Genomic DNA, 17,037 nt, shown 5'->3' with positions numbered 1-17,037 from the left:
CTTGGCAGGACTCGGTCGGAGCTTTGGGCCGTGGCTGCGTGTCCCAAGGCCTCGCTCACCATGTTCACAATCGCTTCTTCTTCATATGGGAGAGAGCTGGGGGACTTTGAGAACGTCTAAACTCAGCCCAGCTGTGGCAGTTGGTTTATTGCTTTCAGCTGGTACTTGAACCCGGGTCCTGGTCTTGGAGTCTTTCCCAGGTTTAATCCCCGGAGCTTTCTCTGCAGCTGTATGACACTGCGCTGACCCCGAATGAGGATAGGAAAATAGAAACGGTGCCAAGCCAGAGTCTCTTTTTCATTTGGAGTCTGGCTGTCTGCCCATGACCAGGGTTACATAATGGGAAACATAGCTGGGGCTCTGGAGAGCCCGCGTTTCACCACGCTGCCCAGACCTTCGCGTTCTGATGCTATATATCTTCCTAATTGTAGCTCGGATGCATTTATCACACTGCTGGATTTGAGTCCTTACAATAAAAAAAAAAACTCAACAAAACCAACCCCACACCAAATTCCTCAGCTCGCTGCTTTCCCCCTTGGACAGAGGCGGAGGGAAAGGTGTGAGGAGCGAGCGCTGCCGAAAGCCGGCAGATGGATGTGAGCCATGCGGGAGTGGGCTCCGTGGAGTGGGATGAGAGGCTCAGGAGGCTGTGTCTTCAGGGTCCTTTTTCTTGGTGGGAGCTTGGGAATGAACCCTGGTTCCTGGCAGACATCCTGTCCCTACCTGGGGGCTCAGCAGTCTTGAATTCAACCCAAGCGAGAAGCTCCATCTTTCCCCAAATCCACCCTTCTTGGTCTAGTGCACTCATCCAGTTCCTGGCCACACTGCATGGTCACCATGGCTCAGGGGATGCCCTGGAACAGGTTTTCAGTTGTTGGACTTCCTAAACACCTCTCTGTGTGTATTTGAGAGGTGAAGGGTGTCCTTCCTATTTTGGAAGAGGTGCTCAGCAAGCTTTCCATGACTCTTTCCTCATGTCTTTCCAGAATAGGATCTAAACTTAACCTTGGACTTCTCTGCTTCAGTGCCTCGGGAATTGTGTGTCTGAACCAGGTGTTGCCAGGACTTCTAGCAGCAAGCAGCTGTCACTTTTGTATCTTAAAATTAATTTCTGTCTGCATGTATTATGGCAAACCTTGTGTCGAGTTCTCTGCAGGTGATTGTTTAAGGCAGTTGGAGAAGCATCTTTCGGACCAAATGTCCCCAGGAGTAAATTGCAGAGATTGGGGTGTAAAAGCAGGGATTCTGGGAAGAAGGGAGCAGGGTGGATCCCCCAAGGCAGAGATATTGGCAGCAGATGGGTCAAAAGGTGGATCTCCAAGGAGGCCACTGTACAAGTGACTCCATCCCCTTTTGGGACCTATGGCTGGGAAGCAGGTGAAGAGGGCTGGACAGAGGGAGCAAAGCTGCTCCTTGCTCTGCTCTGTTGCCATAATTAATCCATTGCTAAACAAAGCACAGGGACTGATGGGGAAGCCACTGGCTAGACAGACACTGCTGCAGGGCTGACCCTGGCGAACCCATGCTCCTTCCACGTGGGGCCAAGGGCCTCTCAGTTTGTGGAGACCGTCTGCAAGCATTTAGAAATGGTTAATTTAAACCGAGTATTAAATTAAATCCAAAAGCTGTGAGCACATTCTAGAGCTTACCTTCCCAGAGAGATGTGCCAGATCGCTCTCATCACATGGCTCTTGCAGAGAAGTGTCACTGAGATGGCAGCTCCCACTGGGAGGGATGGACAGAGTCTTGCACAGGGGTGCCAAGACATTGCTGGAGTTTGCTGGAGACTAAATGGAAAATCCCTTTTGCAGATCCCAGCCTCAGTAACACTGGCCACCAGTTTCCCTATCAAGACATCAAAGCCAGGGTTCAGAGGTGTCTCAGTAGTGTAAACCTGGTTGAGATTGGAGATAAAGTTGACCAAAGGAGAAAACAAAAGTCTCTGTGGAGAAGGGGACTGTGGCAAAGCAGAGGCTGGCTGGGAGGAGACTGCACTTCTCCTGGGGAGGAGAGCATCCCTCCAGCTCTAAAGGCGGCTTCCTGGGAGAGGAATGGGTTTATGGATAACCATGTACAGGGCAGAGTGGGGGAAATCGCTGATGCAGAAGGGCTGTGACCACCTCATCCTGCTCTCTCTCAGCCCGGAACAAGCTTGGTGAACACCTTTTGGGAAGAGCTCCCATGGCCAACCCTTTTTGCTCCTTGCAAAGGAGCCACTTTCAGTTCAGCTTCCCATGGTCCAGCAGAGAGGAAGCCCAGGAGGAGGCTGCAGAGCACCTCATCCGGCGGGCACCGGGAGCGCGCGGCCCGAGGCGTTTGCCATCTGCACGGCAGCGCGGCTCGGCAGCGGCTGGGAACACAATGCAGGGCTTCTTCTGCGCCGCGCTTTCCGGGTTTGTGCTGCAGCTGTGGAGTTTGGATGTTAGTGTTTAAACAAGCTGGTATTACACAGGAAATGGCCACCTCCACAGGCCCCCGCAGGCTTGTAACATGGGGTCATTGTGCTTGATATTAATCACCAGGCAGCCCGCACCCCCGGTGAGGATGGTGGCTCACGCCAGAGCCCCGCGTGGGGATTCGGCAAGCATCAGGCTCACCCTGGCATCCTCTGCTCTCCCCGTGCTTCACCGTGTGCCTTTTGCTGGGTGGTGATGCATCATCTCTGCCAGGAGCCATCCCCAGCCTCACCAGGGCGGTGCTCGGCCCCGGGGCCGCGGTCCAGCTCGCTGCGCACTTGCGCGGCTCTCGCCGCTGCCTGGCTGGGCCGTGTCCGTCGGCGTTGCAGCTGGGCTGCGCTCACACTGACAGCTACATTAAACCTGGAATCCTGAGGCAATAAAAAAGAAATTAGCTCTTATTTTTTTTTCCTGTCCTAGTGGAATAAGCAAATGTAAATGTGTCTGTGGGGAAGTGAATGAACCCCCGTTCCGAGGAAAGACCTCGCGCTAACCCCCTTCTCGCTTCCTCGCTTAAAAGCTCTGGGAGCCTCATCCCTGTACCTGGGAGTGGCGTGCCTGGGCTCAGTGTCAGTAATTCAGGGCCTCCCTCCGCTGAGGGACGTCGAAGCCGTGGCACTGTGCTTGCACAGAGCTTCCAGGCACCTGGAACTGCCTGGGCTCTGCACGGAGGCTCCAGCATCACGGCGCCGTGGGGTGACATAAGCCAGAAATGCCTGGGGGTAGCTGTGAGGTTGGTCCTGGGCAGGGGCAGTGGGGAGAAGGAGGCTGAGAGGGCTCACAAGTGTTGTGTGACCTTCCAGGGCGAGTGCATGTCCCAGCAGGAGATTCACAGAGCCATAGGTGTCAGTGTGAGCCGTTTGTCCCCGCTGGCTTTGCCAGTGAATGATCTTGGTGGTGGCAGTGATGGGAGATGTGCTGCAGAGGAGGAGCTGCACCCGAGGGGGTGGCAGAAAATGGTCAGAACTGATCTCTGCAGTGCTGCCTCTGCCATCACAGGAGAAAACCAGGGAAAAATGCCAGCACTGCTTCTTTCTTGGCTTTCTGAAGGCTCTGCAGGGCGCTGCTGGGGTAGCATTGCAGTGAGAGCTGGCTACCCAGGGAGCCAGCACAGTCTGAGGTTTGACTGGAGTGAGCCCAGGGTGGGAATCTGTCACATCCAGGGCAAATGGCAGATGTGGCAAGGCACTGTCAAGCTGTAGGTGAAGGATGAAGTGACAGTGACTGCTCTCACACTCACAGGTGGTGAGAGGTGCTCTGCCTGGCAATGCTGCCAGGGGGGAGAGGGAAGGGCGCTGCTGGGCTGGGTGCCTGCAAGGGCATTAGCAGTGCCAGCTCAGTGACTGTTCCTGTGGCATTTTTCTGACTTTGGATCCAAGCCCTGGGGAGGGAGATGCTCCTTGTACCTCATCTGTGCTGATACCCCTGCCACCGCTACCCCTGCCCTGCTGTGAATCCCAGTCCAGCCCAGCATCCTGCCACTGCCCTCTGCCTCCCTCCCGCCCTCACCATCACCATCATCCCCTGCCTGCAGCTCTGCTTATTGGGAATACGGGTGAGCTCTCTGCAATGTGTTTCTTTCCACTCTCCTCCACCGTGGCCCCATGCAGCTGGCTGTCCCAGCTCCCTGGGAATGTCCCCTGCATCCCTGCCTGTCCCCAGCACCCCAGTGCTCTCATTCCCCAGCAGTTGCGGGCACTTTTCCCATTCCTCTCCCTGCTGATGCCTCTGCACCTCCTTCATCCCAGCGAGCCCTCGTGGCCGTGGGGCCCCACCAGTGCTATGTGACTGGCCTCAGGCAGCCAAGCCCAGTTGCCAGCAGGGCACTGGGGGAGGCTGAGCCTCCCAAGCCCTGTGCATCTCCCATGGGCAGAGCTCGCCTTGGAGGTGGCCCAGAGCAGCCCTATCACATCCGGTGCTTGTCTCTGCAGCCCGGGCCGGAGGATAAACTATCAGGGCTGTGGGGCAGTGGATCATTCCTCTTATTATTTTCTTCTTTTGCAGATAGGGGTCGTGGAAAGTTCAGTTCCTTTTAACCCTCGCAGCTCTGTTTATTTTCCAGCTGGTAGCACAAACGCAGCGTTTCCCATTACATCACAAAGGGCCTCGGACAGATCCCTCCGAAAAACGTGTTGCAACTGTTTATTTTTTTCCATATTTAAACATTTCTGACAGCCAGACCTGGCTGAGCCAAGCGATGGAGCTTTGTGAATGAACCCAGCTCCTGGTGTCTGTGACCAGAGGGTTTTGAAGGACCTCTTCTCCCCTGCAGGACGTGGGCTAGGGCTGGCTCGGGGACGTGGGCGACTCTGCGTTACATGTGTGCTGATTACGTGCCGGGCTTTGATTAATGGCTCCTCATTCTGCCTGGCTCCCAGGACGCTCTTGAAAACAAGATGTTTCATTTCAGTGTGCTTTCCTGGTACATTGATTCCCGTAAATAACCGAGTGCAGACTCTGTCCACCTGGAGCAGTTCAAAGAGCAGGGGGCCTCCCTCCAGCCCTGGGCTGCCTCGGCCCGCACCGGTCACTGCTGCACCCCAGGGGATGCTGGATTCCCTGTACTTTTCTCCAGAGCTGTGGGGTGGAGGAACAGCCCACCAGAAGCACATCAGCCCCAGTTTCCCCTATTTCCTACTTAAATCCCAGTTTACATCCTAAAAAAAACCCCTATCTGAGTGTTTGTAGAAACAGGAAGGAGAAATGCAGTACAAGGCAGCCTGGTCAGCTGTAGTACCCCCCCATGCTTGTTGCCTGTTTCCCTGCTTTCTCCATGCTCGCTCACTCTGGGGTGCTGGGTCCTCCTTGGGTTGTGCTCAGGTGTGTGATGGGAACCCGTGGAAAGCGGTCCAGGGCTACCCTTGGCCTCGCGTTTGCGCCCTGCACATCACTGCCACTCTGGGAACGTGAGACATGGCACAGGCAGCTTTGCAGGTCGCTCGTGAGTGCTGAAACCCATGGCCAGAAGCAAAACACAGCTTTAACCCCCCATGGCTGGGGTTTAACTGAGAAAATCTCTGTGCTGCAGAGCCCGGCTGCAGCACGTGGTCGCAGCCGATAAGAGCTGCGCGAAGGAGAGGATGCTCAGGGCTGGGCTGGAGCCCCCCAGGGTGGATTGGAGCCCTCCAAGAGCCCTTTCAGCCCCAACAGCAATGCGGGTGTTCGCTCTGTCCTCCCAGCAGGCTTTAAAATTGAGTAACTCATCCCTTCTCCCATCTGGAACCAGCCGGGTTCCCGCCGGCACCGCACGGGGAGGCCGCTGCCCGCGGACGCTCGGGCTGGGGGAGCGGGCAGAGGTGGGCAGAGCAGCGGCGAGGGCGAGATCCCGGGAGCCCATCCCCATGCCGGGGGACGGTGGCCGGGCTCGGCGCTGGCGGGCGAGGGTCACGGTCCCTGCCGGGGTGGGTGCCAGCGCAGCTGCGGAGCCGTCCCGCGGGGCAGGGCAGCAGCGGTGCCGTGCCTCGCCTCGCCTCACCTCTCTGGTATTCGCTGCAGCATTGCAGGCAACTCCCAACGCATTCCAGCCCTGAATTGCTCACGTCTCTCCTCGTTCTCCCAGGGTCTCAGTAGATGTGTGGGCGACGCTGGCTGACTTCTGTAACATACTGACCACAGTGAATCAGTCGGAGGTGCCCTTGTACAAGGACCCAGATGACGACCTTGCCCTGCTTAGCCTGGAAGAGGATCGGCTGCTCTCGGGCTTCGTTCCCCTGCTGGTCGCCCCCCAGGAGCCCTGCTACGTGGAGAGGACCTCGGACAAGGTCAGCAGTAGGCCAAACATCCCCCCTCGATTCCTCCAGACTTTTATTCTTGGGAAGTTTTCTGTGCAAACGGAACACGATTAAGTCATTGAGAAGGGTGTTAAGGGAAAATATCGACCTTTCAGCCGCTGACATCCAGCTCTGTGTCATGAAAACCCCTCTCGACTTCCTCTGGTGTGTGTGTGCTCGCTGGCATGTTGTATATACGATCATTTCCTCACTTGTTTAAATAGTGCAGCTTGTGTTGGCAGAGCTCTCGGTGCACTCCAAATGGTTTGCATCATGCTTAAAGCACCCTCCCCCTCCCCCCGGCCACAAAACTCTGCCTTAGGAAGGCAGCCAGGACTTTTTTCCTTCTCTAAAGAGGAGAGTGATAAATAGGTGACTAGAGAGAAGCAGACACCATGTGTTAACGTACAAAAGGCTTTTAGGAATATGAAGCATTCCCCACTGCCCTCTCTCTATTTTCCTTTCTTTGCTCTAGGAGCTCATTCTAGGCTGAACTTTCCTTTGCCTGTTTGTTTTTAGAATAATGAAATCAGTTCCCTTGTTGATGTGGGGTTTTGGGTCTGCTCTCTGCCACCACCTGGCCAGGAGGGATCTGGGGGCTGCACTTGGAGAACGTGTCTGAGCCTGGTGGGGGATGGAGGAGGCACAATGGCATTTGTTTTGCACACCCTCGGAGGCACGGCAGGATGAGAGTGGCTCTCAACAGTTTCCTGCTCAGAGGCAGAACTGCAGCTCCAAAAACGTGGCTCATCTGGGAAGCTGCAGTGTCCCCTCCCTGAGGGATTGGTGCTCCAGGAGGAGAAGTGGGGATGCAGAGGCAGGTTTCTGTGGAGAGCCTGTGTGTGACAGTGGCAAGGTGCCTTTCCTGGTGCCACTTCTTCTGACATTGTCCTGAAATGACAGTGAGAAATTCGGGACCTTTCTCACAGAGGGACCCAAAGGTGTGAATTTCTGTTTCACTTCTCTGTCTGCCCTAACCTGTGTTCACAGCACTGCCTGCAGCACAGGAGCACGGGCTCCCAGTAAAACCAAGAGCCCTCCCAGTTTGGGGAAGCACCTTAGTCCAGGAAGTGTCTGTGGAAACATGAATTTTCAAGGCTCTGTTTGACAGGGTTAAAATAAGAAGCATGCAGTTGTTTGCCATTGCTGCCCTAAGATTTGCCCAGTGTGTGTAGCGGCCTCATGGGGCTTCTGCTGGGGACAGTCCCAGTGTCCCTATACAGAGATTCTTTTCCCAGCAGCCACAAACCAGAGCCCCCAGCAGGCAGGTGAGGTGGCTGAGCAGCCCTGGTGCCCTGTAACTTGTGGGAGGGGGTCGGTATTCCCTGAACTCTGCCTCCTCTAACTACACACCAGTTTATTTGGAGTGCCATCTACCTGCCCTGCCAGGCACTTGCACTCATCTTTGTGTCTTCGTCCTGTACCTGCACCAGAGCTTCCAAGCTGAGTTCTCCCTGTCCCAGCTCTGGTTCTGGTGCTTTGTAAAGAAACTGCACAACTCCACAGGTGGGAGTTGGTGCCCTCACAACTCAACACCAGCCACCCAGGAATTTGGGAATATCGGGCATGGTGTGTTCTCAGTTCTGCTGGAAAAGCAGTACCAATCCCAGAGGGAAGCAGCGAGACCTGGCTGTGCCTGTACTCCTTTATTTCTTTCTGACCAGTGCTTTTATTAATGACCAGACAGGTGAAACAGCAGGTGTGCATGTTCAGTGTGGAGAGGACACCTGAGAGGATGAAGAGGAGGACAGTGAGTTAGAAAAGAGAGCTCAAAAGCCTGATTTCCAAGAAGGGCCTGGGTGAGCTGGGGCTTTTTAGTCTAAAGGAAATTTGGGGAAAAGGCAGAGAGGAGAACAAGCTGTCCTCCAGCTCCATGCTGTAAAGCACAGGAAGGAATGAGCAGAAATTGCAGCAAAATAGATTAAAGTGAGACTTTGGGAAAGGTTTCACACCTTTGGGTAGTTCAGCACTTGAGAGCAGCCTCCTTAGTGAGTCTTCAGGAACTCTTCAGCCTTGGAGATTTTAAAAGCAGTCAGGGTGACTCTCTCAGGTAGAACTTGGGTTGAGGTAAACAGCTTGGAATAGGAGACAAAGTGACCTCTTTGGATGATCCTACCTCATTTTCTGCAATTTGGAAACACTCTAGAAAGGAACTGGAGTGGCAGCTGCATCAATACAGTCAAATGACTGCCCTGGTCCACAAATGTCATCGCTCTGCAGCATTAATGAAGGAATTATTGGACTCTCCAGGAGTGGGGTGTTGCAGAAGGCACTGCAGAGCCAGCCAGGACTGAGAGGCACAAACCCACGTGAGAGTGACTGTGAGCAAGATACAAAAAGGCACTTTCTAGCAAAGAATCCCCCAACCCAACTTAAGCTTGGGTCCCATCTCCAGTCCACCATCTGCTCCTTGCCCTCCCTGTAGCTTGCAGAGCCCAGATGAATCCAACTACTCAGCAGCTTATCTGTTCAAGGCCAGCTTGGCCAGGGCTTGGAGGAACCTGGTCTAGTAGAAGGTGTCCCTGTCCACGGCAGGGGGTTGGAACTGGATGGTCTTTAAGATCCCTCCCAGCCCAAACCATTCTGAGCCTAGGGGATGCATCTCTGGGCTGTTGGCAGTGGAAGGGTGCATGTCTGTGCTGAGCATGGTGGCGTGTTGGGATCTGTGTCCCTGAGCCTCCAGCAGGCGATGGCAATGGAGCAGCTCCCTCTGGCACTGATTTTTTCCCATACTGGTTTTTCATTGCTTTTTAGCAGGAGTTATTTTTTGCACCCAATTTCTTTGTGTTCTCAGTCTTGGCCCAGTTTTCAGCCCAAATTCTTTGCTGGAGAGGCAATGAGAATGTACTGCTCTTTATATGGCACAATGTGAATGTCTTGTGGGCTGGGAGGAGGGTTCTGGTGTGCCAGAGTGACTCTGGGTCCCGTTTCTACCACTTGCATGGCAAGGAAGAGGCAGTTGGCTTTTACCACAAGGATATCTCACCTTGCTTGCTGATGCTCCAAATCCTTACCCCATTCTTTTACCCCCTAGCTTCTTAATTAATTTGTAATATTTCAGAGGAAAAGAATCTGTTGAAAGGCAGAACTGAAGGGAATTGGGCTTAAAAATGGTGTTGGGCTCTTGGCTCTACCAACAGGGTGGTTGTTTTGTAAGCTGTATAGGACAAACACTCTGCTTCCCACTCCTTTTTGTTCTCCACGTCCCATTTAGCAGATGGAGTGCAGAATTCAGCCAGAGTTTCTCAGTAAGTTTTTGAGCATTTGGCCTGGCTCTTATTTTGAGTGAAAACGTTCTGACTCCGTTCGCTGCCATGAAGCCGCGTGTTCGAATTCCTGCTGGAGCCAGTGGGACACTTAGAGCTTCCCATCATCTCTTGCACTGTCATTGGAGCTGTAACCAACAAAAGCTGGCTCCAGGGTGAGCAGAACTCGGTGTTGTTTTCCTGGGTGTGTGTGTTGGGCACATCTCCACTGCAGCTTGTGTGATGGAACACCACCGACCATACCAGTCAGCAGCAAACTATGCAGCCTGGTGCCTGAGCTGTCAGCTGTGTCTGCAGCCTCTGCAGCCTGAGGAGACACTGCCAGGACCTCCCTCACCCAGCCTTGGACCTGAGGCAAGAGCAGGGAGCAGCAGCATGGCTGAGTTAAGGTCGGGAAGGAGGAAGGTGGCAACTGTGGATTCACGGTGCTGCTGTGGGGAGCTGGTAATGGAAACCACTTGGGTCGTGTTGAGGTTAAAGAGAGTCCTGGTGAGGGTGCGTGGGTGCAGCCCTGGGAATCTGGGGCACGTCCTGGATTCCTCAGCTCTCGCTGGATGCTGTTGTCTCGGGAGCATCCTGCTCTGCAGTGACCCCATGGAGCTTGTGGCAAAGCTGGATGAGGGCTGCAGATATCCCTGATGTGGAGCAGAGCAGGGAGGTTCTCCTCTCTGCAGGCATGGATTGCCCACATCCCTGCAAGCTCTTCATGGGCTCAGCATGTGCATCCCCCAGGCCTGTGCCTGCAGCACACCCTCTGCCACACGCCCCAGCCATGGGCAGATGTGGAGGAGAAAGTGTTAATGTCCCTTCCCACAATAAACCTCTCTGCATGGGGGGTCCTGAAACCTGAGCCTGTCTCTCCTCCCCCAGCCCTGACACACGTTAATAAAAGGTTTTTAAACGCCAATAAAAAGGCAGCAGCCCCAGCTCACCAGGTCCGGGGCCCAGGGTCCTTGGGAAGGCACTTCACAAATGTGTTTTTTGCATTTTCAGGCTTTTGGCTGGTGAATAAGATTGAGGAGAAATACTCCTTCCCCTGATAACAATACAGTGAGACGCAGGATCAGCAGTGTGTGGATTAAAACCAGACGGTGCATGATTAATACATGTGCTTATAGGGCCAGTCACTGTGGTTCCCTCCTCTCAAACAGAAAGGCACTTTTTTCCCTTTCCCTCATGTGCATGCTCATGTGTGGAGTGGACTGTCTCAGATACTCACCACTCAACTGGTCTCAACCCTGTCTCACCTCACCAGGCAAATGAAAGCCCTAAAATGCAAGGCTCTGAACATTAATTAGCAATATTTTACTGCCAGACCTGCAAGCTTGGTATTGCGTGGCTCCTCCAGCTCTGGGGTGGCCAGTGAGCTTCCCACACTTGGTGCTGTTCCTTGTTTCACTCACCTGTCAGTGCAGATAGCCTAAACCCCAAGCTTTATTCTCCTTAGAGATCCCAAATCTCTTTCCTCTGCACTGTCCAGCCCAGGTGGATAGTTCACATCTTGTTGCCCCCTCTCTCTAGTTGCCCCAACATGCTCTAGATTGGCACTAGCCTTTGGATTAGCTGATTAGGAGCTAATTATTACTTAGACTTGGGCTAAAATTAATCCTGTCTTGTTATTCACTTCACTTATTCATGGTATTTCAGTCTTCCTAAGACTCTCAGAGATCTCTTGGCAGCATGTAGTCATGTCTGATGCTTGTTGGAAAGGGAGCCCCAGGTTTAAAAGCCCAGGAGGAGTAGCTGCTGGAGTGACTGGGCTCTGTCATGCCTCTAAACACCAGGCTTTTTGTCCTTTCTGAGACCTAATGACTCCTGGAATGCCAGGGATTAAATCCACCTTGGAGCGGCCACACTACAGTGATTTTGGGAGGACTTTTTGCAAGGCATCAGAGAAAAGGTAGCAAGACCAGGGCTCTGAGAGCACAAACTCTTCGTAAGCAGAGAGAAAACCCCAGTGAGCAAATGTAACTGTTTTCTCAGCATCCTTTCCATATTCCCATTCCATAGCCTTGGAGCATCTCCCTCCAGCTGGCAGGCAAATGCACTCAGCCCATGAGAGCGAGAGCTTCCAGCTTGGAGCTTGGTCCAGAGAGGAAAAGGGAAACTGTGAGCAGAGATCGGAGCCCCAAGCAGGAGAGTCCAAGGAGGAGTCATCCTTGAAAAACTCCTTCCATTCCTGCTTCCCTGGGTTTCCAAACAAGCCGTGAAAGATCCCTGCCACAGGCAGCCCTGCTCGGAGCAGGGACTTGGCAGGAGCTGGCAGCCCCGAGGCGGCAGAGTAAGAGATGTTTACATTTTCTGACCAGTATCTGAACTCCATCCCAGCCTCGACCTTCCCTTTCATGTGGTGCCTTTGGATTGTAAAAGGCAATTAAACTAAATTATGGGCCATGTTGGAAGGTGATGTCATGGGGTGGTGGAGGAGAGGCTGGATTTTATGCCACCACGAAGGTAGCGTGGAGAACATCACCTGCTTTGAACTCCTCAGCTGTCCTTGGCATCACCTTGAACCACGAGTGCCAGGGGCTGTGTGGGCACCACGAGAGCCTCTCTCTGCCTTTGCCAGGTGCCTTTAGCACAGTGGAAAGTGCCAGGCTCCGTCCATGTCCACATGTCTGGGTGGCAGAGGAGGCAACGCTGGTGTCTGCAATGGGCACAAGTCCTGTCCAGTGACTGCTGCAACATCTCCTAGGGCTGTGCAGGGCATCTTCCAAAGAGGAATTCTGTTCAGCTATCATTTGGCCTCAGTTTTTAATCACTTTTTAAGCTAAGAGAGTTCTGAGGATATTCTTAAAACTGAGTTTCTGCAGCTGAAGGTGAAGGGAACCGATGGCAAACAAGCACTAGAGCGGCACGAGGACGCTGAATCCAGCCCTGGAGAAATCTGCAATGTGGAATAACAGTTCAGCCTCTTGAAGGGGGGGTGGGTTAAAAAGAAAAAAAAAAACCTGCAATAAATCTAGTGAGTGGAATCTGCGGGAAATGATCCCATCTGGAAAACTCCAGCGCTGGTGCTGCTGAAGGCTTAGGGAGCGATGCAGATCGCAAAAAGCAAAGCCTGCAGTCTGAGGATGACAGGCTGCTTAATTGATGTCCATTGCAACTGGTACTCTGCCAGTTTATGTTGGCCACTTGCCAGCGTGCTGTAATTTTGGGGCCAGGTGTGAAGCGTTTCTGTTCCATCTTGTTCCCAAGCACCTACAGAAGCCTCACACATCTCACTCGAGGCTGCAGCCCTGTAGGAAACAGCTGTACAGGTATAGGTGAAAGGAAATGTCACAGCTGGGCTGGGAGCCCTCCCCTGTGCCTCGCCCAGGGCTGTATCTGGGGGGCTGCTCCCCCCTCTCCACCCCCACGCTGGGTTTGGGGAGGTGGTCACTGTCACAGGCACACCTGCCTGTCTGTCAGCAAGGTGCTTTGAACATCAGGGAGCTTCTGGGAAGAACGTACAGGTCAGAAACCCCCTCTTCAAAGAGGAGCCCACGGTGCTGTGCGTCAGTTCTGGGGATTGGGAATCCAGCCCGGGAGAGCCCCGGATGCTGGCAAGCTGGGGAAGCTGTGGCCATCTCCGCTGGTTTTTTCTCCCTCATGAAACCACAGGGAAATTTCCAACAGCAGGTCTTGCAGAAAGCACAAACCCTTGATTCTGGAAAGCTGAGAACCCTTCAGGATCCTCAGCAAATTGTCACCAGACCCAGTTTCAGTTGCTGTTAAAAACATGCATTATTTCCCAGCTAAACTTGCTTTGTCTCAGTTTCCAATAATTGAATTTTGCTGTAGGTTAGGAAGTCGTGGGTTGCTGCTCTGATATGTAAATGTGTCCCAAGCTCCCCCAGTTCCCATCCTTTTTTCATAAGCTGAATAGATGGAGTGAGAGGCAGGACAGTCCTGGGCATGGTTTGGATCCCCTGAGCTGCTCTGCTGGTGTGTCTGAGCTGTAGCTGACCACATTGCTCCTCAGGAGGAGGTGACACTGTGCTGTCCCTCTCTCCTCTGTACCCACTGGACACTCCCAGTGTCCTGCAGCCTTTGCTCCTTCCTGCAGGCACAAATTGACATTAACTGTGTTAAATAGCACAGGGTTTGTTCCTGAGTAGGTGACTGAGCAATTCCAAGCTTTTACCTGTTACTGAGTTGCTCTCTTGAAAGCATGGGAGGGTTTGAGAGGGTGTCTAATCTGCTGGCTTTATCAGGAGAGCTTTTCTTTGTCCAGGTCACTGAACCTATTGTTAAGCAGCATAAGCCTGAGCAAGCTTCCCTGCGGCCCCGCCAGCACTGCCCTCCTGTTTACACTGACATTTTAAGACCTCTGCTGACCAGATTTGAATCCAGGCCGTATCCTGTGCACCACAGTCTCTGGGGCATAGGAGCTTTTCACGTCCTCTCGCCCCGGCCGTGCCGAGCGCTCGGGGCTGCTGACGCACGGCCGTGGCATCGGGCTGTGAAATGGCACTGGAGGCAGCAGGAGTTCAAAGCCCTGCAGCCCCTTTGCCACAGCCAAGTGTGAACAGGTCCTGCCGTAGCCCTGGGCAGGCAGGATGGCGAGGAGGAGCAGATCTAACAGCAGCCCCCACCCTGCAGAGCTGGGGTCCTGCTGCTTTGCCTGGTGCCGGGGCTGAGAGCTGTGTGTGGGAACTGCAGTCGCACTATGAGGTGAGGAACCACCTGCCAACGTGTTAAGATCCAGTTACACGTGTTCTCTTAAACCCCCCCTGTCAGTGAGAGGCAGAGTGGCTTTGTGGTCTGGGCACAGCTTGCAGGGAAGTACAAGGTGCTGCCTTCCAGGCAGCCCCATCTCCTGTGGGGGGAAGCGGAGAGGGAAGAACCAGCAGTTGGTGGAAAGAACCTTCCCTGTCCCTGAAATGCCTCTTTCCTGGCATGTGGAGGGAAGGAGCGCTACCACGGTGCGTGGGGAGTTTTCTCAAGCGGCTTGTGATGTTTCCATGCCTTCCTCCCCAGCCTTGGATGCACCTCTGCCTCTCCTCCAGGCTCATCTTGGACAGGGCGCTTCAACCACAGCGTTGGCTCCAAGTGAATCAGGGTGGGAGCCGTGCACGTGCCCCAGCACATGTCGGGTCCTCAGCCAGCCCTGCACAGCTTGGCTCTGGTGTCAGCTAAAGGCTCTTTTAAAGTGTTTTCTGGAAGTGAGATGGGATCATCAGCTCAAGGCAGAGCCTGACAGGATAAATCAGCCTCGTCCCATGCCTGGTGTTGGATCTTTCCGTGCGGATCAGATGATGCTGGTTGTCCAACGTCCTCGCTTCTGTCATGGTCAGGCCAGGTTTATGTAATGAGATGGGAAACTTGTGTTTAGTCCTTTTGTCCTAAAAGCTGCTTCCGGAGGTTCGGCACAGATTCTTGGGAAATGGGAAATGTCCTATTCAAGAAACTTGCTGACCCTGTGTTCCCAGAGTTGGGAATAGTGGAGTGACCTAGGAAAAGAGAGCCAGACCATGTGCAGCACCTCCTTGGAGCACACTGTGTACACCCTTCACTTTCCTTGGGATTTTCCAGTGAGAAATAGCCTTGTTTCTGCTGCCCCAGCACCCAAATGGCACAAAAGCTGTCACCTTTTGGCAGGACATCAGGCCCAGAGAGTACACAGCTCTGGCTGTGAAGAGGTATTGCCATGGATTTAGTGTGCTTGGAATGACATATGAGAGCCCAGACCTCATGGAATTTGCTGATTAGTCTATAAGTGTATTGAAAGGCCTCATTAAAACACCATTAATGCTGGATCCCCTCCCAATGAGCCATCTCTTATTGCTACCCAGAGAAACTCTTGAGGAAATGGAAAGGCTGCTCTGGCTGGCTGAGCTGTCCCTTGGCATGAAGCGTGGCCTGAGACAATCTTTGTGCTGCTCAGGTGTTAATGTGGTGCTTTGGATTACATGAGAGGTCCCTGGGACTCGGGGTTGCATCTTTGCCTCACACTTTGCCACCTGGATATGCTGCCACTGCTCAGACTCTTCTTTCTGGTACTAAACTCAGTCCTTGACCTGACTCTTGGCCTCTGCCTGTGGCTCAGCTTTGGAGGGACCCTCTTTCATGGCACTGTTTTGTCTTTGCCCAACTGAAATGCTGAAATCCCATCTGAAGGCGAGGACGGCTGTGGTATCCACCAACGCAGCTATGGGAAGGACCTCAGGAAACCCGAAAAAAGACCCAATTAATAACTCCTCATTGTTATCCTGAATAAGAAAGATCCACGTCCTGCAAAGCTTGCCAAAGAAGTGGACGGGCTGGAATGCAGGGAGTGGTCAGCCCAAATAACAGATGGGGATTTACTCTGTCTCTACGGGAGACGGAAGGTGACCTCTGTCATTGAGCTTGGAGTCTGCTCCCCACGTTTCTGCTCCCAGCTGGAGCTTGTGTTGTTTTCGTGGATGCCAAATCCGTTTGCCAGCTCTGGGCTGGGGCTGGGCGAGGATGGAGAGCCCAGCTCCTGTGGCAGGACAGAGCTGTCACCCTCAGTGCCCTCCTGCTGTCACATCCCAAACCCGAGAGAGAAGAAGACACCACCATGATCTTATTTATTGGGTGTTTTTTTTCTCAAAGTCATTGAAGTCAAAGCACTTCCCAGGCATTAATGAATGTATCTCCACAACACGTTGTGACAGAAGGAAAAGCAATTTCCTTGTTAGGGATTGGCAACAGAGGTACACGGGGCTGAGGGACCAAGCTGGTCCCACAGGAAGCCTTGGCTTCAGGATGAGAACAAACCCCTGATACCCAGGATTTCAGCCCAGTGCCTCAGCCCCAGGCCACCCGTTTCCCTTAGGAATACGAGGGGGTACTAAGGGAAGGTTCATTGGGAAGCATTAAAATTCTTCCCAAGCAGAGACCCCACATGAGCAGCTTTACTGTTGCTGGCCTGGCTGTATCTGTGGTGGGACATGAAAAATGCTGGATATTTAATCCAGCAGATAATTTAATCACATTTTTCCCCATAACATATTTGCATATATTTCCTTAAACAAAAGGTAAACCCCATAATTTATTTAAATTTACAAAATTTGCCTTAACATTTTACATACCAGCATGTTACATAAAGCATTTTCCCCACCATATGTAACAAATATTTGTCTATATGTTTATATATTATGAATAGTGACAACTGTAGTTCTTACTTGTAGTCATTCCGTTGATTTATTTTTCTGAACTTTCCCAAAACTTCATTGTACTTGGAATAGGTGGATGCATGCATAAACACAAGCTCTCAGGATGAAGATAAATGTGTTTTCTGAGGAGTTACTGCCTGCTCTGTGAACAACAGAACAGATTCACATTCTGGTTCCGTATTTATCTTGAGCATAAACGCTGTGATGTTTACTATAGCAGCCATTACTAGGGAAGGAAGGAGATTTATGTCTATCCAGAAAAAGATGGAGTTTGCTACATCCTTCCAGAGCTGTGTCACTTCACCTGATACCTGTTCCAGGCGTGATTCCCATGGAAAAGTGGCCCTGGAGCAGCACCCCAGGGTGTGTCAGGGACGTGCCTGTTGCTGTGCATTTCTGGAGCTGATACAGTGACCTCCCA

The 17,037-nt window shown here is 52.9% G+C and overlaps 1 protein-coding gene across 3 annotated transcripts in view; it reads left to right on the top strand.

Moving 5' to 3' along the window:
- SMG6 (SMG6 nonsense mediated mRNA decay factor) overlaps nucleotides 1-17,037 on the top strand; it is a 105,671-nt gene that overhangs the window by 53,792 nt on the left and 34,842 nt on the right. For all 3 annotated transcript variants that reach the window (XM_082294449.1, XM_082294448.1, XM_082294450.1), the window contains exon 13: nucleotides 6,016-6,217. In XM_082294449.1, coding sequence (XP_082150575.1) covers nucleotides 6,016-6,217 — 202 coding nt within the window. The remainder of the gene's footprint in view (nucleotides 1-6,015; nucleotides 6,218-17,037) is intronic.

The sequence above is a fragment of the Coloeus monedula genome (assembly GCF_965178545.1).
Source record: "Coloeus monedula genome assembly, chromosome: 20".
Classification (NCBI taxonomy): domain Eukaryota; kingdom Metazoa; phylum Chordata; class Aves; order Passeriformes; family Corvidae; genus Coloeus; species Coloeus monedula.
Note: the sequence above shows the minus strand (reverse complement) of the source record. Positions and strands in the feature narration are given on the sequence as shown.